Below are 26,412 nucleotides of genomic sequence, written 5' to 3'. Positions count from 1 at the left end.
GCTGGTCCATAAAGACCTCTGCATACTCCTGGTAATGTTCCGGTACTTGATGGAGTGAAGCTGCCAGCATAGAGTCAAGGGAGTATTTATAGTTTAGGCATTCATTAAGACAAAGTTGCGACTGAAACTGGATAGTATTGTTTGACCAATCGATCTTCGGGTTATGTTTACGCAGCCACGGAATCCCCAGGATGATCGGGAAATGCGCTGCTTTAATGAGGTCGAATGTCATTTCCTCCTGATGTTGGAACAATTCGACCCTAAGAGGTAGAGTCTCTTGAGTAACAGGTCCTGAGGACAGAGGCTGGCCATCCACCCCTTCGACAGGAATGGGTAGATTCTTTGGGACAATGGGCACGTCATTCTCCTGAGCCCAGGATACATCGATGAAATTCCCTGCTGCCCCGCAGTCCAGCATGGCTAAAGCCTCCCAGAAGGTAGCAGAATCCCGGGACAGTTTAACCTGAAATATCATCAGACGATTATCTTCACGGGGAAGAGAAGACAAAGTGTTAGTACAGGGATTCATCCCAGCACCCCCGAACCTATCCCTGTTTAGGTTCGGGGTGTATCGTTTCCCGGTCGGCGTGGAGGAACCTCTGGGCAGTTTCGGAGCAAATGTTTGCTAGAACCGCAATACATGCAGAGACCTAGTTCTCTTCTTCTCTTTTTCTCTTCGGCTGTTAAAGGTCCTCGGGTGGTACCTATTTGCATCGGTTCTTCCACAGTAGAAGAGGTTGAATGTTCCCTGGAAGGATTTGGGGAGAAGGTTAGAGGAGAAGGTCGTGGACGTCTTCTTTCTTGTCTTCTTTCTCTCAACCTATACTCAATCTGAAGAGCGAGAGATACAAGTTCCTGAAACGTCTGAGGTCGTGCAATACGTGCCAGTTCATCCTTTATCTCTTCTTGTAAGCCGCGCCGAAACAAAGTCTGTTGAGCAGTCTCGGGCCATCCGGCATCTGTGGCAAGCTGCATGAAGGAGGTAACATAAGACTGTACGTCGTGCGTACCCTGTCTGATATCGATGATTGCTTCATAAGAGGCATACTGTACCTCGGGTCGTTCAAAGCGAGACTTAAAGAGCTGTACAAACTGATCATAATGAGCGGTAGCTGGATCAGCCTGTAATACCAACGGTGAAGCCCATGCCAAGGCACTTCCCGTTAAGTTAGACACTAAGAAACCCACCTTAGCCCTGGTGGTCTCATACGTACGAGGGCGGAAGGTGAAATATAACTGACAGGCATCCAAGAATACCTTTAAAGTCTTTGGATCTCCATTGAATTTCCCGCAAGGTAAAGGGAGGGGAGGAAGATCTCCACGAGCATCCTCACGAGCTGCTACCTGTTGTCGCAGGGACTGATTTTCGGACCGGAGTGATTGCACTTCTACGGTAAGCCCCTGAATGGCTGCCACCAATTCTTGGTACTGCTCGAGAGAAGCCATGGAGGTAGTTAGGCGTTGCACTCTGTCAAGCTTATCTAGGTTGGTCGAACGATCCCCTCCTTCCTCCTCACCTGAATCGTCTGTGGACCTCTCTTGTAGTTCCGGTCTCTTCCCAGAACGTCTTCGGGTCTGTACTTTATCAGTCCTCTTTACTTCTTTCTTTTGACGTAAGTAGGGGCGAGCTCCCTGGGATGCCACACTGTCAGGTAACTAGATAACACGAACAGCGGGGACTCCTGGGAGCCAGCCCCTGAGCAGGGAAAAAGCCCAAAGGGGCAGAAAAAACCCTGCAGGAGATGTTCTGGTGAAGGATAGAGTTGAAAGCGTAGTCCAGGAGAATATTCTTTCAGCGGAGGATGGCTCGATGGGATGGTCAAATGGAGTATCACCAGAAGGCAGACTAGACGCCAAAATATCAGCTGTGATAAGTGCACCAATTGAAGCCAGGAGGGCGCACAATAAACTCCAGATAGTAAGGAAATACCAGGAGGTAAGGATATGGCAGCAAGGGCGAGGGAAAAACAGACTGAAAGTCAGAAGGGCAATGGAACGGAGAGAGAGAGAGAGAGACCAGTACAGCCGTACGGATCAAGACAGCAACGGGATTCCAAACGGGAGGCCAAAGGGAGACGGGAAACAGGGAAGGAACACAGGAGAAAAAACACACGGAGGAAAGGTTCACTAGCGTTACCTTCAAGACGCAGAGTAACAGTGAAGGTGCAACGCGAGGAACGCCAGAATGAGCCGGCAGTAGTAAACGCCGGCGGCCATCTTGGAAAAACACTAGAGCGGTGCTCCCAGACGGCCGTCAGACGTGGTGGAACTGTTAATGGCGTCTCCATAAGGAAAAGAAACGCCGCCCGACTGAAGTCATGACAGCACCTTAGCACAGGAGGGTTTCTGGATGATGGTGAACAATAATGCCACCTGGTGTTTAGGAAACTCAGAACCTAGTAAGGGGCGATCAATGATTATGGTTACATTGTTTTGTGAAAGCATTTTCTCTGACCATAAAATTGTGCTGATGGTTAGAAGTCTTTGAACCTATTCTACAGAGAAGCACTGACACTTTAGACGTTTTTCCTGTACAATAGCACTTTTGCACTTTGTTCTATGTCCGAGCGGAACGCCGCCGCCTACTTGGAGGAGCACAACTCTGTACCTCCAGCCATATTGAGACAAGCGATTGAAATAAAGACGCAACAGGCTCCGAGGGGCGTTCATTCACAAAACTAGCGGGACAATCTGAGGACTTGGCACTAGCTACCCAAGAGGACTTTTCTATCGCTATTCAACAACTATTGGATACAAACCAAATCCAATACCGCCGGGGGCAGGAGCAGCACATTCCCAACTGATTTTCAAATACTGAAACGCTGATTGAACAAACGAAAATATGATTTAAGCACACAGAATGTACTGTATCTGAATTTCAAGATTTAAACTTACAGAATGAATTTCAAGATTTAAGCTCACAGAATGTACTGTATTTGAATTTCAAGATTTAAGCTTACAGAATGTACTGTTTTTTAATTGCAAGATTTAAGCTCACAGAATGTATTGTACTTGAATTGCAAATAATTGAATGCAAAAAAACAATGTATCTAAACTGTATAACTGTGACAAAACAGAACACATTAAGAACATACGTTATGAATATTTTGGGTAACAACCAGGTATTGTGTAACTAGCCTAGAGGAAGCCATTGCTTTGGCGAAACAAAAGGCACGTGCGCAAAAAGGTTATTGTTGGCTGTTGCTGATTACTATGATGTGATATTCACAATAACTTACACAGTTAAAACCACCCAAAAGGGAGAGTAACAAGAAATTGCCCGTTTTTATTATTAAAAAATGACAGGCATGTGAGCGCACTCGTGTGAGGGGACACTCTATTCTCCCTGTTTTCCTAATATGCTGTTAATGTTTTTTGTCCAATGAGCTAATACATTTGGTTTGATGTATATGAAATATTTTGAAGTTTTGGATTGTTTAAGGAAAGCGGGAACACTTGTTGTGTGCATTTAATTGGTGTCCAGGAGTGGGGCAGACAAAGTGACCCGAGTAAATGTGTGATTAATGGTCAACCTTCAGCCAATGTTCCATGTGGAGTTTCAGTATGATCTGTATGAAAGGTGCCCCCATCTTCCATGACAGAGGGGCTGGTAGGGGCCTAAATAGGCTACCATACAAAGGTACATAACAGGATCTACACAAGAGAGACATGTAAAGGAACTGCATGGGGGTTATGCAGCTAATCCATTTCATAAGTGAAACAAGAAAGTTTCAGATTCAATGATGACCAAGTTCACAATGAAATCTATGCGTGGGGATCCTGTAGGTCTACCAAACACCACAGGATTTATTTGTGTTTAATGTCCTGGAATAAGCAGAGCTTTTTTCAATTTATTTTAAATGTTTTAATTTATTGATTCGGCTGAGTTTATCAACCTTTCAACACTGAAAAGAAACATTTAACATACCTCAATTTCAATACTAGTTAGTAATAATCATCATAGCAATCCATACAATATCAATTACAAGATAAAAAAAGGAGATCAGCTATCACTACAATTAATAACACATCATTAATACTTTAATATCTTCAGGCTCCCCCCATGATTAGCAATACCTAATTAAAATTTTAAAACAGATCTCATATCTCTATTCTTTCTAAAAACCTGATTGTTGCTATAATCAGTGTGGGGTTTTCCCTGCTAAAAATCATCGCCCAAACCCTTCCTTCAGTTAAATACTTAAAATTCTCAAAATAATGATTAAAAAATAATTGCCTTTGTGGAGTCAGCTCTGGACAGGTTGTAATCAAATGTCTTAATGTCTCTATCTCTTTTGTGCAGAAGCGGCAAGACCTTGCCTGGGATACCCATTATTTCCCTTGTCATCCTTAAAAAACAGAGCTTTTTCCCCCCCGGATCCCGGCTGTTCTTTTTATCACAGAAATACCAGTCTGAAACCCTGCACACATCCAAAACTGGGAGTAACACCAACTTAATACAGAAGAGCCTACGCGGCCTTACATGGGCATACCCATTTCATCAAACTTGTATCCGTCGACCACAGGTGCCGGCAGCGAGATACTACTAGAGAATACATATAGGCTGCACATACATTCCTTTACCTCGCTGAGCCAACTAATAAACACAGCAGCAACTCCACAACCCAGCAATTGGCCCAGCCTCAGTCAATGTGGAGCATATAATAAGCAGTGGTAGAAGTGTGCTGAAAAAAGTAGCAGAACTCTGTTCTCCGCAAGGAAGAGGGTAGATAGAAGCATAGAGAGCAACTTGTGACAAGGTGTTGGAGAGGGGGCATTGCAACAGTCTAAGTGACTAGTAACTAAGGCTCCTATTACAACTCTACACTTGCACAGGGACATGAATGGACAGATCCTCTATATAGAATGGTATATATGGTCCTAAAAAGTAGAGGCATGGTAAACAGAAAAAAAGAAAAGTAGTGGAACACCGCTCCCGACCGTTCCCACTCACTTCGATCACTGATTATAAGCAGTGCCCAGGGCAATCTCCACTCACTCCCGGGAGAAAAGGAGGGCTAATGTAACGTACATATATGTGGGCTTCTAAATGGCAAATACATAATTGCTCTGGGCTTGCAAAGTGCTCATGCACCCAGTTGTGGACAGTGCGTAATGGATATTGGGGCATAGTCCTTCGCATTATTCAATTATTCACCAGCTGTCGCTACTTCTGTCGAGCTCAGTACGCCATTTCAGGAGCCCAGTACATGCCAGAATGATGTCCTACTGTCTGCGACATAGAGGCCTTGCAGTCCCTCATTTGGGGCTCTCTCTGAAATGAAAGCTTGTTGGGCCTTAGTCCTTTCAGCCAGCAGGACTCAGGGAGGGAAATGTAAATCAACTCCTCTTGCTACTTCCTGCTGCAGAAGCAGGCCCAAGAAGAGGAGAGAAATCAGGCCTGTGAACAATCCTCAAAATTATGTGAATTGAAATAAAAGAGACAGAGTGTGATGCTGTGAGTGTGCGCGCGCATGCCTGTGTGTGTGTGTCTGTGTCTGGATGCATGTGTAAGTAAATGTGAGCATGTATGTATCTGTGTGTGTGTGTGCATCTGTCTGTCTGTGTACACAGGAGCATGGGGGGCGAGAGTGAGAGGACTTGAATGCAGGGATTGAAATTAAGATTGGATAAGCAGGAGCTAAAAGCAGCTCCTGGGTATCCCGCATTAACTAGCGTCCAGGAGCTAGCATTGAGGAAAGAGGAGCTAGTAAATAGTGCTCTGAAAATCTTACTTCCACCTAAGATGCAAACATATCATTTTGTCCATTATTTGGGGCCCCTTGTGCTTTAAACGTCGTATAGATTTGTCCTAATGTTTATTTATAGATTGTCATGGAGATTTAAAATCACATAGGTGTGTTTGTTCAGCACTAGTTGGCCTGGGGAGCCAGAAGTCGCTCCTATTTGCTGTTGGTAGCAAGCCAGCCAGGCTAACAGGCAGGAGCTAAATAGCTCCCAGATCCCCTCCATTCCAAACCCTGGAATGGTGCTGGCAGACATTAAAAAGCTGGCAGCATTGGGGAAAAGCAATACAATTGCTATTGCAGTGGCAGTACTCACATTATTGGGCAAAACCAACAAAAGTGTGCACTTACTATGGCAGTACTGGCCTTAATATGCAAAGGCAAGATGTACATACTTTTAGTGTCAGTACTGGACAGCAGGAAATGTCTTTCTAGATTGGTAATACTGGCATTATTAGGCAAATCCAGCACAAGTGTGTTCATAAAGTGACAGTACAGGCAGTAGACAAATGTTTACTTACAACTGCATCACTAGCATATTTTGCAGCATTCAGCATGAAAATGGTTTCTTGGAGTGCAGAACTGTTGCAGTACCAGCAATATTGGTATTAGGACCATGACCATGAATAAATGAATAAATCTTACAGTGGCAATATTGCCATTCTTGGCCAAAGGCAACAATAAAAGTGTCATTACAAACATTGTAGGGTAAAGCCAACGGCAGTATGTAATTATATCTGAAGTATTGATATGTATTGGCACAGCCACCATGAAAAGGTCTTATTATAGTGCCAATATCAGCATTATTGGGAAAAGGCAACACAAGTGAGTACTTTTAGTCGCAGTACTGGAATATATTGACACAGCCAGCATAAAAAAACATTTTCTTATAGTTGCAGTACTGGCATTAGCAGCCATAGCTGACACAAGTGTGTTCTTACAGTGACCGTAGTAGCCTTATCGGACAGAAGCAATAGGAGTGTGTCCGTAGAGTGGCAGAACTGACCTATATCAGCACAACCAGCATGAAAATGACTTCATTGAGTGGCAGTTCCGGCATTACTGGGAAAAGCCACCAGAAATGTGTACTATTGGGCAAATCCAATATGAACGTGTTCTTACAGTGGCAATCCTGCCACATTGTGGCACATTCTGCATCAACATGTCTTCTTACAGTAGCAATAGTGGCAATATTGGGCACCGCCAAAATGGGTGGCAATGTTGGCATGCACATTGTTGACACAGGCATTCTGAGAATGTGCAATATTGCATTTGTCATGGTGCAGAGGTTTTCTATATGCTTTTGGATTTAGGGCAAACTTTGCTCTAGTACATTTACTGTGCAACTTTGCACTTGCACCATCGCAACGTTTCTGCAGTCCGGCCCTTTCATCATTTGTCAAGTAAGGAACAATTCTAAGATTGTCTCACGGGTTCACATCGCATGTTCTCTCCCCACAGTAACATTGCATGTTCTCTCCCCACTGATGTCTGCCTTGTCTTCCCTCTGCCCTCTCCAACCATCCCTTTTCCTGTTGGCACCAGGAAGAAGTGTATGTGCAGCATCCAGTCTCCAGGAAATCGCTGCTAAATTATAAAGAGCATTTTCTTTACAAACAAATCAGCTTTTAAAGCAATACAACAGTATTCTGCTATAGTATATACATATGAGGGTCTTCGTAATCCTTTATGTATTTTGTGGTGATTCACAGAGCTTGCACATCCTCTTTAATATTGCAGAAATGTGCCCTTAGTCGCAAAGTTCTTAGAAATTAGACCACATTCAGGCCTTTCTTGCAGTGGCTTCACAATCAAAGTGTAAGCAAAATCAGACCAAATTGGTGGTCCTGCACAGGCCACTTATCAGAATGGCCAATGGATTGGGGATGTCTTCCTGTGACTACTGTACGGCTACAAGACATCAAATTGACATCTGCCTCTTGCGGTTAATTTTTGCTACATGTCTGTTTTGTTGTGCGCTAATATGCTTCTGGGCTCGTTCTCCAGCACGATACAAATAAAATAAATAAATAAAAAATGCTACAGGCTCATCTTAGTGGATAAGGCTATATGACTTCAAACTGATGATAACTGTCCTTTAGTGACTACTTTGAAACCACAAGACATTACACCGGAAGGGTCTAGTCCTAGGCACCAACCTAGATATAAAATGGCTAGCAGATTGTAGTGTCCGCTACTGCATCACACAACATCAAAAAACTTAGCTACATTACAACCACGCAACATCAAGCTAATGTTGGTGGCCTTTTAGTGATCCCCGACACATGACATTAAATTCAATCAGACTGTCCTTCAGAGACTACATCCCTGCCTTTAAGGGCCACTAATTAGGCACAAGATATGCAACTGCTTAAGAATTGTCTTAGCAACTGCTACCACGTGACGTAAGGATGCGAGGGGCAGAACTTAATGACAACCGCACCACAATATCGACGTTCTGTGGGTTACTGTGGTGCCTCAAGACAACAAGCTGCTAAACTATGGTCTCAGTGGACATTGCATCAAGACCCCCTCCAGTGATGCTTCCTCCCACACTCCTAGACAGTGATTGATGTTCTCTCTGCCCCGCCCCCTTTCAAACCTGCCCCCTTTTCTGCTCCATCCACGCTCCTCTACTCACATCACTTCCTCCACCCCAATTCAAAACCCACACGTAGTCCTGCAGTCCTTCCTTTCCTCTACTCCACCCCACAATGCTGCGTTTTACAACAGTTCCAGCAAGACTGAAGAAAACACACTGAAAGAATGTGCATTTAAAAGACCACCATTAGTGTGTCATTGTTCCCCCCTCTGCATCGTCCACAAGGCTTTCTGGGGCCTGGGTTCAAAATACCTTCAACTATCCCTCCGTAAATATCTCTCCCACTCAAGCTCCACTCCTCCACCTCTAACTCCCTCGGGGTCAGTCATTTTTCAAAGAAACGAGATGGGGGTCGAACTCTGTCTTCGGCTCGGTCCTCCCTTTGGATCAGCCTCCCTGCCACTCTAAAACTTGAGGAGAACCATCTCTGGCTCCGAAAGCAGCTCAAGACTTTCCTCTTCCCTTCTGCCTTTGCCCCTCCTCTCCCCCGCTGATCTGCTTTCTCGCTCGGCATTGTGCACCCGGCCACCCTCTGTCCTGTGGGCCAATGTACCTGCTCACCCTGCCACCCTTCTGCACTGCCTCCAGGCCAGCCCTTGCAATGGGGTCGGTATCTGTACCTATACAGTCCCCCACCATCTTTTCTTCTGCATTCATCAGATACACCCAATCTGACTAACCTTGCACTTTGCTTCTGGTGGCTGTAACACCACTGTTTATCTCCCCCCTTCCATGCACTTTCCCCTTTACCCTTTCCCATGCAATTGCACGCTCTTAATGTCACTGGGCCTAGTAAGATCGTTGTTTTTGTTCTCCCCTGTTCCCTTCCCTTTGCCTGGTCGCGCTCGGAAAAATATCATATCATAGCATGCACCTTCATGCAGCCGCCTCTGCCCTTCACCCACCAGTGGCACCTCTTTATGATATAAGGCATTTATAACGTGCCTATACAAAAGTATTTGCCCATGTCTCTAGCCACACACACACCCCTCCCAATACCTGCAAACACTGCTGTGTCTACAGCAATGCGCAGATCGCTGCCAAACTGGGCTTTTTGACTGCTTTGGAATAGGTTTTATGTCCTAAGCAGTCTATTGAAATAAACAAAGCCAAACCAGCACCTGCAAGATAGCACAATTAGATGTAACATTAGATTGTTATAGGGCCCAGTTTTGATTCCCGCGCTGGGTGTATTTAAGAAAAATAAAAACAAAGGTGGTGTTCCTTACCATCCTCAAACAGGTATTCGGAGACACAAAGTAAAGGAACGTTGTACCCTTTAGTTCCCACCCACTTTGACCTCTGCTCCCAGATCCCCAGTGCTTCGGACCACAAACTGAAGGGGAAATGTTTGACTAGTTTTTGCCTGCCCCCATAACCAGGCCAAAGTATTTGCTATATTGGATGGCTTCATTGCATTGTATATAACAGCTGTTACTATCACCCACCTAAAGGCACACATTTTATCACCTGCGTGACAATGAACATCAGAATGAACCCGCAGAATTTAAACATATGTATGCAGGTTCAACACAAATCATCTATGTGAAACCTGTACCATGAAATGACCTTCCTTTTTTGATCTGCCCTGCCCTGGCACTACCCATTGTGCTCCTACTGTACTGACCCCTTTCTGCGCAACACCACTTTATGCTCGGTGGCAGTGGCGTGTCCAGACTCTTTTGAGTGGGGTGGCCCAAGTGGGGCACTGACTTATGCCGAGGTGGCATGTAATATGAGTGTGTGTATACACACACACACACACACACACACACACCCCTGAATAGCATTAATGTACTATTTATATCCACTACCCATATCGGTTATATGTGATTTTACCGAAGTGAAATTCAGAGTGCTAAGTTTCTACGAGACCCCACTACCATATATATATTTATTTACCATTTTCTGTATTGTGTACCTCGATTAAATATTATTCTGCAAAGAAAGGTGTGTGTGGTGAATATTATGCAACAGAATCTCCTGGTACCATGCAGAGTATTCATCGGCATGCAAAACAGCACAGTGTGGACATTCTAAAGCCAGTAATGCACACACACACACACCACTACCCACTGTTCACACCCTGCCACTCCATTCACACTCTTGTTTCATAAATCTATGCCAAAAACAGAGCGCTCTTCTGTAAACCCTGGTGTGACGGTGTAGGTCATTTTGCAATCTTGTACAGTTTCTACACACAGTGCTACACGTACCAGAATCTAAGGTGATGTGAGCCTGAAAACCAAATATGGTCGATTGTTTCACAACTTGCACGAACAACTTGAGATCATGCACAACGACTTGTGTTACTTTCAAGAAGTATACACACACCCCAGATCATCACACGTTTGGATTAATATTTTGACTCAGGCATGTAAGCTACTTTTATGCGTAGTGTCCACAAAATTTGAAGTTGCACAAAAATGTTTAAGTGATGTTTTGTGCTTCGGGCAAGCAAATATGCACCCTCATAAGCTCTAAGGACATCTCAGAACACAGCTGACCTGTGGCATGTTGGGCCCTGGGGCAATAAGGGTAGGATTCGCGCCTCATGCCACACCCTCTCTATGCCACTGCTCATAGCCATTTTATAGACGACTAGAAACTGAGCAATTAATGTCAGCATTACAGAGAGGTGATGACCCTGTTCGTGGCACCGAGCCATACGATCTAGTGTTTGGATTGGGGGCGGGAGCGGGGTGGGAAGAAAGTGATGGAAGGGAAGCGAGCTACAAGGTCTCGACAAGGGTGGTCCACTTAAGTTAAGACAAAGCACTGTTGAAGTCAAATTACTACAATATGGTGGCGCCATCATGGAATGCATGCCAACGGGCAGATCATAAAATAGGACAATGGGACAACATGGTGGCCACTTGGAATGAGCTGGCTGCTGATGGTAGTCTTGGTATAATTACCAATCACTGCCCTCATTTTGGGCAGGTGCTCAGCTGATAGCTATTCAGAGAGCTGGCATGCCCTTGCCCATACCCACTGTATACCCTCCCCTATTATTTCGCTCCTTTTTTCCCCCAATGCACATCGCACCAACTAGGGCTCCTTGCATGCCCAGTGGTGCCTTTGCCCACACCTGTACGTTGTGCTGCCTCCTGTTCCTTGTGTCCCATTTCTCCTTGAATTCTCAAGTGTTTAATGTGCCACCAAGTGCTGGGGCTCAGTGATCTAATCTGCTCTGTGCTCCTTTCCCCAGTCGCCATTCGCGCGTTTGCTGGCACTATTTGCTGAGACTGTGTTCTTTCTTCTGGCCTGAAAGGGACACCAGGGGAATCAATGGGCCATGACTATCAGTGGGGTGGGGGCCATCACTGTTAAAAGTAGGCCTTCTACGTGCTGTGCTCACTATTGTTTTCCAAATGTGCATCTTACACTTTCATAGAAAAAAAAAGTCATTTCCAAACTCGGAAATGCTGCTTAAACTTGCATTCACTAGTTTTCTTTTAAATGTTTAACTTTTTTTTGTCAGAATACCACACAAATACCCTGTCATTTGTGTACCGCTTCCCTTGTGTTGTATCACAGGTTATTTATGAAGATGTTACATGCTTGTCAAACTTCTTAATCACACATAAATGTTTCTGTTGTGCAGACAGCAGTTATTGGAAAATTAAACTGTCGGTTCATGGGTGCCAACTTTAGATTTTCACTATAGGGGCAGAAATAGTCCCCTCTGCCTTGAATATGAGCAAGCGACCAGCCCAACCCATGCCCTGACCGAACACATTTTAAAACACTTGTTTTTTATAAGGAATTGCAATATATCACACGATTAGCAACCGGATTTTAATATATAACATCTCTGCAACGGTCTCTCAACCTGCTGAGCTACCCTGGTAGCCTTCTACTGCAGAGTGTGTCTATGGCTCCCTTAATGTACTACAAACCACTGCATTACCAATAGTATTTTGGGCGCACCACTGCCTTGGAAGTGAGTTAAAGTGGAATTGGTGTACAGTGTGGAGGTTGAAAAGAAGCAGCATGAAAGAAATTGCACCATTTTTAAACTATTATTTTGAACATAGCCTTTGAGTGTAGTTCAACTGCCAGCTAGGCCCTTTCGGAACTCCGCCCTCTCCTCCAAACTCCAACCCCACAAGGGCCCTTGTGGAATCCCCCTTTCCACTTTTTCACTGTTTTCCATTTAGCCCATTGCCTCCTACCAAGTCCTTTATCTAGACCAGCACCCACGTTGTTTGTCATTTCCGTCTTGCACCATTCATATGTGTGATCGCAGGCGTGGACTGAACTATGGGGCAAACAGTCGTTCCATCCGTCAATTGAGGGATGATCCTGTTTGCCAATGTGGGCCAGCTTGTTCGATGTGCCGCTGGTAGATTTGACCAGTTTTCTTTTAGCGTAAAGTGCAGCATTTCCCACAAATGCTTCTAAAATGTGCCCCAGGTTGTTGCCAAAAATCACAGACTGGGATTTGCAAGTGTGGCATCCGTTTTGCTATTTTTAGGGGAAGCCTGGGCGAGGTTTGGTTACAGACGTTATTAGCTGGCTCAACCGGCACTGTCCCCAAGCATCAAATGCCCCGCTCATTAAAATGGCAGTCACAGTCCTAGATGCAAAATGGCGGTCATCCTGAGACACCCTGAACATTCTATGTCACGAGGCAGAGGAGCGACGAGGTTCTAACATGGACGGATGTCTCCATCTGTCCTATTGCTGCCACCAAGGCTGACATCTCCCCCGGCTGTGCCAGTGGTAACTCGAGACACTGTCAGGTCTACAGCACAGCTGCAAAACACAAACACACACACACACGCACACACACAGAAGCTGGCATCTCTGACAAACAGCTTTCAAAGTAAAATCAACAACAAACAGAAATGCAAAACAATGTCAAAAACAACAGAACAAATGTAATGCAATAAAAAAAACAAAGGGAACTGTCACACCAGGTGCGACATCATACATTGGAATGATTGTACATGGCACTCAACCTCTTCAAGGCAATTGTGACAAACTAAAAAACATCAGGAGCGTACATATTGGTGAAATATTGTTTGTGTGTTGTTAATGTGTTTTGTTTTTCTCTTTTCGGAAATGAATGTTGCATTTTATAGTGCATCAGCCAAATACTATCAAATGCAAGTTAATCACTGTTTTGAATAATTCCTTTTAATTGGACTGATCCGGAATATATTCCATACTGTAAAAACAGCCCACAGACAGCAATGTATCCTGTGTGCTTCATCTTTAGACTGTGTTTCCTGCTGCAATCAACAACACCACTTCCAGTTCGTGTCATTTCCCCACTGTCCCTTGATGTGCAAGGAAGGGACACTGGGGAAATGACATATCCCTCCACTGATTACGAAAAATCATTTTAGTTGTGTGATGCACTATGCTTTCTCCTGCAATGTCGTCCATGTAGCAGAACTCAAAATTAGTGAATTAATAATGCATAATTTATTAAACACCGCAGACCTTTCCATAATCAACAAAAAGGCTTTCTGTTAAATTGGCATGTTCGCTTTGATTTAATGAAAAACAAACACAGCCGTTGAGTTCACTGTCCACGTGTGTGTGCCACGTGTTTTTGCATACAGGCTCGGACTGGCATTTAGGGCAATAGGTCAATGTCTGAAGTGCAGGCCTAACATGCTAATATGGGCTTGTTTTTTGGATCAAATATGGCCAGTTGTTTGGCCAAAGTGGGAGATTATCATGAGTAAGTTCACTGTGTAGCTGGTAATTTTGACCAGTGTTGCTGCACACATATTATTTAAAATGCACAATTTGCAAAACCCTTTACCAAAAAACTCTCCCAGTCTTTCACAAAAGGAATGAAATGCCATTTGCGAGTGTGGGACAATTTTTCATTGGTGCCAGAACCAATTGGATACTGCAGTCTGTCCCTAATCACATAATTAAGCCACCTGTTCATGGCATGATTCCAAGCAGAGGCGTTGCTAGGCGGGGGCTAAGGAGGCTATAGCCCCTGGTCCTTTGGTTGTAGCCCCGGATAGAATCTCAGGAGCTACAACCAAAAGGCTAGCTAGCCCCCAGTCCCGACAGTTCCAACATGAGCATAGCCCCAGGTTTTTTTTCCATACCTAACACCACCCCTGGTTCCAAGTCAGCCATTATCAACATTGATGAAATCGCTTACACTCATGTCTGGTTACAATACACGTAGTCTCTATACGCTCTCCAGAAATTTCCCAGCTCCGACAGACTGCTACAGTGGCAGTTGGCACAGTTAAAATTACTTTTTACCAGGGGCGTTGCTAGGGGGTTTTGTGAGGGGGGGGTATAACCCCGGGTTGTAGCCCCGTATAGAAGCTCAGGGGCCACAACCAAAAGGCTAGATATCCCTCAGTCCCGACAGTCTTGACATTAGTGTAGCCTCGGATATTTTCCAGACCTAGCAACACCCCATGCTTTTTACCTAGATAGGAATCCAGTCTTACCCTTCACATTTTGGAGATTTCGGCTCCTCCCAGCTCGACTCGTTGGTCAATATTGTCCGGAAGTGAAAGGGAAACATTCCTCCTATGATCAGCTCATGGTTCTCCGACTCAACAAATCCATGGATGTCAAATTTTCCAATCAATCTGCATTCTTCACCGCGCACAACCACTCTACATTGCAATAGCAGGAACAGCCCGAGTAGGACACCTAAATTTACGTTGCCCATTGTCGTAGGATTGATTTTGGGGAGCGGACCAGCGGGAACGGTAGGCAAACCTTATGTGGCTCGTGCCGTGGATGCTTCCGAGTAGCTTCTGGCCCGTGGCATGTGTGGAAACGGATTCCTCTGAGACAGAACTTGCTGCTTCTTCGCTGCTGAGCATGCTGCGATTGTCAATCAAGACGACTGGTGCTTCTCCGCCGTGTAATGGTGCCTTGCCTGCGCTGTCATTTCGTAATGGATCAACACCGGACCTGTCACACAGGTGCGTCGCTAATTATCCAAGACGAGAAGGCTGAGCCACTGACACACGCAAAGTGAGACCTTTGATTGCCTCACGTACTGATTATCAGAGTATTACGCAACTGCGTGCAACACCACCAGGAAAACACCTGTCCAGGGCAAATCAATTCAGGCAAATTGTTCATTTTGACTTCATTATCAACCCAACACCGGGATTTGAATTGGAGAGATGGGATGTTTTTCAATAGTTTTGGTCAACCTCTAGCAATTGGTGTTCTGTAATGAGATTGGGGTCCCTTCTGTTGTACTTTGACATGTAAACAGAGGCCCGCATGCTATCGGGTAACCAAGCGCTTTGTCCCCCGGTAGTGCGGGATGCATGGATACAGAGTTGTTTTTCTACACCGACGCCCCTGTAATTATCCTCCAGCAAAACCATTTCATGTCACAACACGGTCCACAGGGGATGGAGCGCGTGATGCCTGCCTTCAGAACCCAGGCAGGATGCTCTTTTCAAGCATGATTAAAAACACTTAAGCGGTAATTTAATTGCATTTTCAACAAAACACCACACGGATGAAAGATGAGCAGAAGGAACGGAGCCCACATTTACTAGTTCACGTATCACTTACATGGACACACTTCCAAAATAAAAATGCGATTTTCTTATTTACCAATAGGTCAATTGCTTATTTAAAAAATACAAATGAATGCCAACACTAAATATGAAACATGGCGGCCGAGTTTCGAGGGCATGTATACTAGCAGCACGGGCATCGGCCTGGCCGCCAAGTGCAGCTGGGCTCCCATCTAGTTTCTGCTTCTTTCTGGATGTCATTCCTGATTTTAGGAAAAGCGGTCGCCGTGCTTTTTGAAGCTATGATTTGCTCTCCAGAGCCTGTGATCTACCGTTACCTTCGCAGTTCTGTTAAACGCAAGCGAGTAATCTCAAGATGCTCGGACTGCAAAGTTTCTTCTTAACATTACTTTTATCCGAGACCTCATGCTGCTGGAAGTCCACTTCCAGATTCTCATGGTACACCACGACCTGGGCACTCAGATGGTCCAGTGAGCAGCAATCATGCTGGGCAGCAACAAGTTGGAGCTCTCTCCCACCCATGACCCGATCTACTGAAGACGATCCGAGGCTTGGGGGAGATTTACACAACTCTCTGAAGCTGTCTTGTAAGGGCCTCTGGTGTCGCCCGGCACCATGGTGCCTTTGTGATGGCATGCACGTTGTGCAGCATGCTATGTTATATAAGTGAGCGAGCATGCTTTACTAGCTAAGGCTGCCAATTTCATCATTTCTGTTTATTTGTGTCTATGTGATCTGATCGAAAAGTTTTCATTGAAATACTTTTTGTAACTGGTCTATTTTGCCGCAAACATAAGTGGGGGAAGACCCCATGCACCCCTTAACACCCCTACATCAGTTATTTGCCTAGACCCACCTCCCACATATATTTGGGGCAAAATCTGTTGTAAACAAATTAGATGAATTCTTCTTTGATTAAATCATCTGCGGCCAAAACTGCCGATCCCGTCTGTTTGGCAGCACAAAAGGAACAGCCAACAACAAATCGACCCCAGCAATTAAAACCTCTTCCCATTGGTAAAATGCCCCAAAGTGAATATTCCTCCACCAAAAGAAGACCGGAGCTGGGGAACCACATATTCTCCACAGAAGGAAGTCGTACGTGGCAATCAGTTGGAAAGGACTTTGTTATTTGGGCGAATTTGGTCTTAATTTATACAAAGGCATGTGAAGTTAAGGTTTGGTTGCCAGCTGTGGGGGGTGTGTACTGTTATCTTGATTACCAGAGATAAGACTTTATAGATTCAATGAAGGTGTACATCCCCAATTGCGCCAATCCAAAAGAATATAGTATTCAACTTTTCTTGCTGAGAGTCATAATAATCATTTCCACACTGGCTGATGAAGAATGTTTGAACATGTTTTTATTTCACAAGGTGTTTAAATGCTCTCATTTCACAAAGTGTTTAAATAGTCTCTACACGTTTTAGCAATGGTGGAGTTATTCGTGGCGGGACTCCCTTTCTCCTGCGCACCTCCTCTTTTCTTGTTTCTGAATCAGACCAGCAGCCTGGATCCAAAGAAAACATCATTGTAGAAATGAATGACAATTTTTGACATGGTAAATCGCTACACGGATGTGGCACGGATTTCCGAGAACGCTCGCACGCAACGAACTGGCCGGACCCGGCTAACGATTGGCTATTCAGCCCCCCTGGCGCCCTTATCTGGGAGGACCCGCCTACAGCATCTTGAAGCCCACTCCCTAACTCAATTGGCCTTGAAAAAGACTTAGGTTGAAACGCGCGTCAGCTGTGTAGCGATTTACCATGTCAAAAATTGTCATTCATTTCTACAATGATGTTTTCTTTGGTGCTAATTAACCAAAAATAAACGAATTAATGACTAAGATCTGACTGGACCATATGATTGATTAAATCGCTCAACAGCGACCATTGGACCATCATACCCTACCAGCGCCCAACTGATCCAGAGTTTGTCATCCCCACACTTAGTCTCTACACGTGTTTCACCCTTTTTAATAATCAAAAGGGATCTTTAGGTGAGTTTCAATTCTTTGTGCTCTTGGTCTGGTTAGATATTCGGGTAAGGTAATTATCCTTTTCTTGATGAAAATAGATAATGTGCTGCAGGGTCCAGTTTTTGGTATTCACTGGCCTTATGTTCAAGTAGACCATTAAGGAGCCAATGGATAGGAGAAGGATGCAATTGTCCCCTCCTAGGCACATCCGGTGTCATATATTCCCCCCAACCGCAAGGAGGTGATGAGAGAGTAATAACCAAGAGGAGGTAGCCAGCGCATACCATTAAAAGCCCAGACATTACCATGGCAGTCCTTCTCCTCACGCCCACCGGGGGTTTCTATTATATAAGGGGCCGGGAGGATAGCCTAGACACAACATGCTTGTTTTGGAAGCAAGAAAACACTGAGTAACACAGGTTCGAATTCCGCTCCCGCGCTTGGGTATTAAGCGCGTTATAAAAAGATTAATTCATGAATGATATTGCCCTGTACCAATGAATGGCCATTGGCTAGTGCATCGCTCCCGCTACCTGACTTTCGCGTGCAATAGTCGGGCACGCTGCATTCACAATGGCGTGTAATGACAGCATTCAGAGACAGTCCTGAGGCTGCCCACTCATGGCAGCAGTAGGCTACCAGCAAAAGCTTTCTCTGGTGTTTGGCACACTGCATGGGGATCAATCTGTGGCTAGGATTGGCTGCATAAGGGTTCATGATGGCGTATGAGCCCAGTCACAATGTAGGTGACACTGTGACTAATGAGCAAGGGTTAGGTCAGTGGCAGGCGCGCAACATCATTGAGCTGACTGGGCTGAAGCCCCTCCCCCTAAAATGTTAGTTAGCACATCAAAGGATCAGGAACATGCTTCTGGGTGCATTTTGAGGCTTCCGAGGCAAATCTATTTGCTCGGGTCGGATGATCAAGCATTTTTGCCAGAGTCACAGGCCCCCTGAGACACACTGGCTGTGTGTTCCTGGCCGTAATGAACTGGAGAACACATTTCTTTTGTCATCAGCAGCATATCCTTTCTTATGCATGATGGCGAAATTAAATCTGAAAGACCACCAGTCACCTTACAAATCTGTGACAGTTAAAGCGAGCAACACAATAAAGCACCTTTTGAAAAAGTGTTCATACCCAGAACATCTGATAGCGTGATATGCTAAAAAGTTAAGTTTGCTTTGATGTCCTTAGTTGAATGTTGTTAGACCATACATATCACGCCGAAGGTTTGTGACGAATCTCCAAACCTAAGTGAGTTTATAACACAGCTTATTTTATTTTGTGTCTTAAAGCACTGACAATAAATTGGGTATATACATATTTTGCCTTTTGCGTCTTATAGTTTTCCATTCAGGATGTGGAAAATAAAGGTACACTGATATTATTTTGGCCCAACATGCTACTATAAGGATTTACATGTTGTCATGATGCTTTACTATGCAATTTGTGTATTTAGCAAGTAAACTCTACAGGACAGTATTATTATAGGTCTTGACACCCAATACTTAAATATTTGTTCCAAGTAAAGAGCAGAAGAAAGTGGCCGTTCCAATATTGAAAGAGTGGGTTAAAATCCCTCTGTTGTTTAGCATGTGTGATCCTGGGCAAATAATGTAATCTCGCCCTGGCTTCAACTGCAAAATTAGCGTGCTTGTAAGTGATTGCGGAGTCCGTGAGCAGAGTCCAGTCTGCAGCAGTGAGAGCAGGAGTGAGGAGCTGCAGCTACGACCCACGAACTTTGCTTTTTGTTTAGTGTGCCTTTAAGGGAAACAAGCACAATTTTCCTTAAAAACCCTTGGAGCGTGCGCGGAGTCCGTGAGCAGAGTCCAGTCTGCAGCAGTCCGCTGCAGGTCGCGAAGAGGGAGGCGGAGGCTGCCAGTCGACACCAGCGAGGAGGTAGGCAGTTTCACGCACCGCTTCCCATTGACTCTTACCGTGACTTTGTGAGCCTGCCCGCCCACACGGCACTGCTCCTCGTCTTATCGGAACGGTCCTAGTGCTCTATCTCTATCTCCAGGGCGGGATGAAACAGTGTCCCCCCTTGTCTGCGGCGTCCCGTCCCCATCTGCTCCCCCCCCTTTCCTTCCCCTTCCCCTTTCTTTCCTTCCTCTACCTTCCCCTTTTCCCCGCCTCCGCTCAACTTCACTCATCGCCGCTTCCTGTGGCACTCGTCCTTCCCCCGACCCCCCCTTCCCCTCCTCTCCCGTGCCCATCCTTACCTCTCGTTTCCCTTTGGCGCCTTCCGGAGATGGAAGAAGACCCGGAAAAGAGCCTTCTACGAAGTGATGCAAAAAAAAATCGAATCCTAACGCAGGCTGGCCCATCCAGGCTTCCTACCACAGATATGCCGGTGGCAGTTTTGACTGCTTCACTGTCTAACCCAGGCCAAGGGATGAACAGCTTGATCACTAACCCGGCCATGATCCCAGTGGAACAAATGCAGCTAACTTGACGATGCTTTCCGGAGGAGTTTCCTCTACATTAAATCCTACAGCATCCAAATGTGTCTTCAATGGGCCTTTGTCCAAGGCCACTGCTACAGGCCCCAGAGACAATTTAACCTGCTCCGCTGTCAGCCATGGTTAACACATTTTGCCGTTAGCCAGCGCCACATGCCTCGATACCACCTCGGCGAGTGGTCTAACCTCCGTGAGGGTCGGAGGACCCCTGGGGGAAGACCTGAGGAAAGTGGCCCTGGCAGGCGGCTCTGTTGGTCCAATACCTCAGCCGGCTTCGACCTGTGCCAAGCCGGATGCGCTAAACCCTCCGGAATTGCATCCCCAGATGCAGCCGCAGCTACAGGATAGAACCTCCCCTGGGAGGTGCGCCCAACCAACAGCACTTTTAGAAGCTCCACCTACTCCAACCATCACGGCCATGATCCACGTTCCTGTGGAGGCCTTGTCCATAGAAACCACTGACTCAAGGAAAACTCTACCTCGGCTGTCCTTTGTAGTTCCGGCAACTTTGCCCTTGCCTTTTGAGGAACTAATACACCTGCCTACGGTGGATACACCCATGGTCCCGCCCTCTTCTAGGATCAACGAGCAGGACAGGGTGGTCCACCCGCTCCCCCAAATGATGAGAGGCTCCGCAGAAGCCTCCTCTGATTCAGACTCTATCTCGGACCTCTCCGCTTCATCCAGGGGGAGTCCTAAGCTGCCCTTACAGTCTAATACAAAGAGACCTCTATACAAAAAAAAAGGGAAGGCAATCCAGAGAAAGGTCCTGTCTCAAGGCCTTATTAGCAAAAGCCTCCTGGCCAGCAAACCACAAAAAAATCAGGCGGTTCCTAAAAGAAAGAACGCTAAACAGATGAAACAAACGGGTTCTCCTACAGCCCAGAAAGAAAATCCCTCAGGGAAAAATGTCCTTTCTACCCCTATGTTGTCAAATGCCCTTTTGAACTTCTTCAAGACACAGGGGAAAAGAAAAGTATTCATCGACTCTGAACCATCGGATGCTGAGATTCTCGAAGCTTTGGAGCAAACCCCTCCAGCCCCTAAATGTAGGAAAACAGCAGGGGCGACAGCACCAAGCTCATTGACAGCTGAGCCACAGGCAGCCCAGGCGCCGGACACTCGGCTTCCTACAACAGCTGCCCAACTGACGGCCACAGCGCTGCCACAAACCTCAACGACTTTCACTCCAGATCAACCCACTTCTCTGCAACTGGGTTTAGTGGCTTCCAACCTTACCATCCCGCCGTCTATAGGGCCGCATTCCCCTTCACCGGAAGATAGACCTCTTCGGAATGGAGTTTCAGACATCTTGAATCTTCTACAACCCAAAGTCTACCCACCTCAAAGAGGGACGTCTGCACAAGCATGGGCCTCAGCCCATTTGAACACACCAAAACCGGCCTCTTCGTCACAGGAACCGAATTTGAGACGCAGACACTCAATCGCCAACTCAACATTGACAGAACTGAAAGCCACACCAGTCAGAAACGGAAGACCTTCTGAAGTCTAATCCTCGAGTCACAAAGAATCACCCACCGTGAGGAAGGACATGACAACGATCATGTCTGCCATTACAATAGCACTGGCACCATTCTGCAAACTCTATGAGGGCCTGGGGGACACATTAAAAGACAACACTGCCGCCTTAGCTATTATTCAATCCAAGCTGACCTTCTTGGAGGGCTTCATCACCGCCATTGATTTAAAATATGATATTCAATATCAAAAAAGGGGATCGCCACAGACACCCGAGCCTTGTTCCTCGGGGGACGCGGTGGGCCATAAATCCACACAGACCTCTGTATTTACAGACAGGAAGGACCTTGCACCTCTGTTCCGTAGCAAACCTTCAACTACAACCCTGTCAAACAGAGCCATGGCGAAAGAAGCAAAAGAGCCGAAAGAAGTATTGACGGGGGGGATCAGGCTTGGGTCAGAGGCTCCCTCTGCCTGAGGGGAAAAAAACATTAGAAAATAAAACACTAAAAGTAAACAGAAAAGAAGAGACGATACGGTCAAACGCTCAGCCCCTTTCCAAACAACCAGAGTCAAACGGGACACCCTCCCAGGTCCTTCCAGAAGGAAGCACAGTGTCTGCTAGGGGTAATTTGGCTCTTACCATTACTGACCTAACTCGGTCGCCTAAATCCGCAGAAGACTTCTTGGACTCAAGCCTTTTAGTAAACATTGACGTTGATTCTGACGAATCTCCAGCAGCCCCAGACATCAAGTCTATAGAAGCTCAGAAACGGCCTAGCGTCTTAACTACCCCGCCACGGAAAGCTCACTCAAAAAGTATTTCAACATCCGAGAGAGCGTCCTCACAGGAAATCGTGTCTCATTCACTGGCCCCATGGGACACCTCAGCAAAGACAAACCGTCAAAACAGATCTCCGGAAGCTCATCAGAACAACCCACACAACCATGTGCAATTGCGAGAGGCAGATGGGAACAGGAAACTTCAGATCCGCACGTTTAAAATCGAACAAATTTCGAGTAAAGACAATTACATGATCTTAAATAGAAGAACAATTTTGAAAATTACATCTTCGACAGACTGTATAAAGAAATTGAAATCCGCTGACTTCAAATGGATTCAGCCTTACCATTCCAACAACAAGGCCAAGGCCTATTTGTTCATACACGCTGCACCATTACAGGACCTTTCCAAAAAGGCAGGAGACGAATTAAAATCCATGGGGTTTTTGCTAACAGAATTAATAGATCCGGAAAACACCACTGCTAAGACAGAAGACAGGGTCGCTACTAGCAGTCACAAACCCCGAACTCCGGCCCTTAACCTTTCGGCACGGAGAGAAGTCCTAAAAGCGCATTTCTTCGACTCAGCGGTCAAAACCAAACCATCTAGGGGCCAAAATCAACACACACGCCGTTCACCAGAAGTAACTCGCTGGACAGATAAGTTTGCCTGCTCTCCGGAACCATCTCGACGAACAGATCATCATGCTCGAACATATGCGGCAGTAGCATCGGACTTCTCCAATAGAAGAGACCATTATGAGAAGAACAGGAATACCCTGCCCGAACAACATATGGACAAATTGCGTACATACGGCTCGAGACACTCCACCAGAGCCTACTCACCGGCTACAAGAAACGACACCCAAAGAAAACATCGGCAAGTCTCACCAAACAGGCACAGCAAAGATACATCTGAGATCTTGGAAAAACCATTGCTATCAGGGGGTCCCTGGAACTGGATAAAGGACGCCCTTAGTGTTAAATGCCCAAGATAGCAACTATCCTCCGAGACCGGCGATTTGTGTCTCCAAAAGACTTTGACGCTGGCATCTTGGAATACGAGAGGACACTCCCATTTAGTGGAACCCAGTTCTGTAGTTCTATCATCATTTGACATTTTCTGTCTTCAAGAGACCTGGCTCCAAGAAAAACCATCTATGGACGGCTACGAAATCGAGATCTCGCCAGCTATCAAGGGCATGCTAGGCCGCCCGTCCGCCGGTCTCTTAATTGCGGTCCGCTCAGGGCAGAACCCGAGAATCATCAAGACCATGAAAAAGTCGTATGGGGTTCTGGCAGTCCTTATAGAGTGGAACTATGGAGGTGATACTACATGTCAAAACAGTAAAAGCCGCACCAATCACCCTTTAGCCTTAATAACTACATACTGGAATCCGCAAAGAACAGTAACAGACTTCTGCCGAGTCATGGCAGAAACAATGGATGAAATCATGCTGGAATGGAACTCCCCCTTTGCGATAATTTGTGGAGACCTCAATGCTAACTGCATCCACCCTAACCAACAAGCTCTTGCGGATGCTCCTACAACCCAAGCAGAACACAGAGGCAAAGCATGGATGAACCTTATGGCTGCCAGAGGGCTCCACAAAGCGGCTTGGATTCTGGGCAAAGACATCCACATCCCAACTTGGGAAAGAGGCCAGTCGATGGCCACGCTAGATTACATCTTTGTCTCGCAGGCCTTAATCGCTGAAACTCGCCAATACCAGGTGGTGAAAACCGAGGCAAGTGATGATAATATGCTCACTTTGGAATGGTCAGCATATGTCAGGACGTGTAACCAGTATTCCCCATCAATCGAGAAGAATTTCCAACAGACCAGGCTTCGCCTCACCGCGGCTAATGTGCGGTCTTTTACGCAGCAATATGTGGAGATAGCTAATACTTCTAACACTTCCGCAAAGGTACAGAGGCCGAACTACCTTCCTCTTCTGATTGAACACAGAACCAAGTCGGGGCCAGGGAAGACCATCGCCCCAGCTTTCACTCATAACTATGATAAATTCATAGCAGCGAAAAAGAAGGAGTTAAGAAAACAAAAACGCAGAGCAACTTCTGAAAATACACGGGCAGCGTGGGACGTCTGGGATCACCATAAGAAAATCTATAAAGCTTGGATAAGATCAAGGAGAGCAGCCATTTATCAAAACGACGCAGAAAAAATGCTAAGAGTTATCATTTAAAAAAAAACTGCCGACTTTTGGAATTTGATAAATCACTCGCAGAGCAACATAGATAACAACATGATTAATGCAGTGGCGGAAACAGCCTGGGATCTATTCTTTACAGCACTGTTTGAGTCCCCGCACTCCACAAGAAACCTGCGAGTAGAGCCAACGCAGTCATCTTGGGCCGATTTATCCGATAAAGCAGACATATCCAGGGCCATTCAGAAGTTGAAATCCTCTAGAGCCCCGGGCCCCGATGGCCTTTCAAACTTGGATCTTAAAACTCATATCAAGGAATGGGTTCCCTTCATTAGCCTTCTGTTCAAACACTGTGCTGACACCAAGAAAATCCCACTATCCTGGACCAAAGCCATAGTAATACCCATCTACAAAAAAGGAAGCCGAGAAGAACCAGGTAACTATCGGCCATTGCATTGCTGGATATTCTGGGAAAACTCTTCGCCTCCCTACTGCTGGACCACTTCCGCCGCTGGGCGCTTTTGGCTCCCTGCAGAGATCCCTTTCAAGTCGGTTTCAAGAAGAACGGAAGAACGACGGTTAACATCTTTATTCTAAACATCCTGAAGGCAAAAATTAAACAAGGGGCTCTGACGGTATACGCAGCTTTCATCGACCTATCGCAGGCTTTCGATAAAGTAGATAGAAAGCTGCTGTGGAATAAGCTGAAACATTGGAATTGCCCTGAGGCCATCCTGAATCCAATAATGGCGCTGCATTCGAACACCACGCTTATGGTTCGTCTGAACAAACAAGGGTCGCTGTCAAAGGAAATTACAGCCAAAAGAGGAGTCAAGCAGGGATGTCCCCTGGCCCCGGCCCTGTTTTTGGCCTTTTTAGGCGATTTCAAAGACTCAGAACCCATGGTGCGTTCTTTTCCCCCGAATTTTGGTGGTTCCAAACTATCCCGCATCTTATATGCGGATGACATGATTCTGCTTGATCAGACGCCCATTGGCCTTCAACGCCAGCTGGAAAACTTAGCCCAATATATGGAATCAAACAACTTGTCCATAAACAAGCTAAAAACTAAAATCATGATTTTTTCAAAAAAACCGCCCGTCGATGAAAATTATCAGGCCCTGGTCGGTCCACCAATCAAAAATTGAAGTGGTTTCCCAATTCAAATATCTGGGAGTAATTCTTGATGGCAGCACCCATGACGCTAAAATGCAGGACCACCTCTGGGCTAAAGCAAAATCTTTAACTTCGCAACTAAGAATGGTGGACCGCAAGTATGGCAAATTCTCTTTGATTCCGGCCATTAATTTCTACAAAGGAAAAATGGTCCCGGCACTGACTTACGGTATGGATGCCACACTTTCCATACCTACTTCTTTTTGGCAGAAACTGGAAGGCTTCATCTGGAAATCTGTTCTCGGCCTTCCTAACTCTGTTCCTATTGCGGCCGTAAGAAGAGAGCTGGGCCTTCTATCACTAAGTGCTACGATGAATGCTTCGTCTTTAGCTCTATTTAGAAAGACTCTTATAACAGACGGTCTCCCTATCTTCAACATCATCGCCCAAGAGATGGCTTCCTCAGAATGCAAGACTCTTGTGAACTGGGTTAAACGCCAAAAAAATAAACTTCAGGAGATTATGTGCTCCGTGGACGATCTGATCACCAACCCAGTTAGAGCCG

At 45.8% G+C, this 26,412-nt stretch overlaps 1 protein-coding gene across 1 annotated transcript in view; it reads right to left on the bottom strand.

Annotated features, from left to right (window-relative positions):
* LOC138492926 (vomeronasal type-2 receptor 1-like) overlaps positions 1–15,016 on the bottom strand; it is a 402,451-nt gene extending 387,435 nt beyond the window's left edge. The window contains exon 1 of the mRNA XM_069620220.1: positions 14,790–15,016. Coding sequence (XP_069476321.1) covers positions 14,790–15,016 — 227 coding nt within the window. The remainder of the gene's footprint in view (positions 1–14,789) is intronic.
* Positions 15,017–26,412: the final 11,396 nt, after the last annotated feature.

This window comes from Ambystoma mexicanum, chromosome 10 (genome assembly GCF_040938575.1).
Source record: "Ambystoma mexicanum isolate Mex_15411 chromosome 10, UKY_AmexF1_1, whole genome shotgun sequence".
Classification (NCBI taxonomy): Eukaryota; Metazoa; Chordata; class Amphibia; order Caudata; family Ambystomatidae; genus Ambystoma; species Ambystoma mexicanum.
This window is presented reverse-complemented; position numbering and strand designations above follow the sequence as displayed.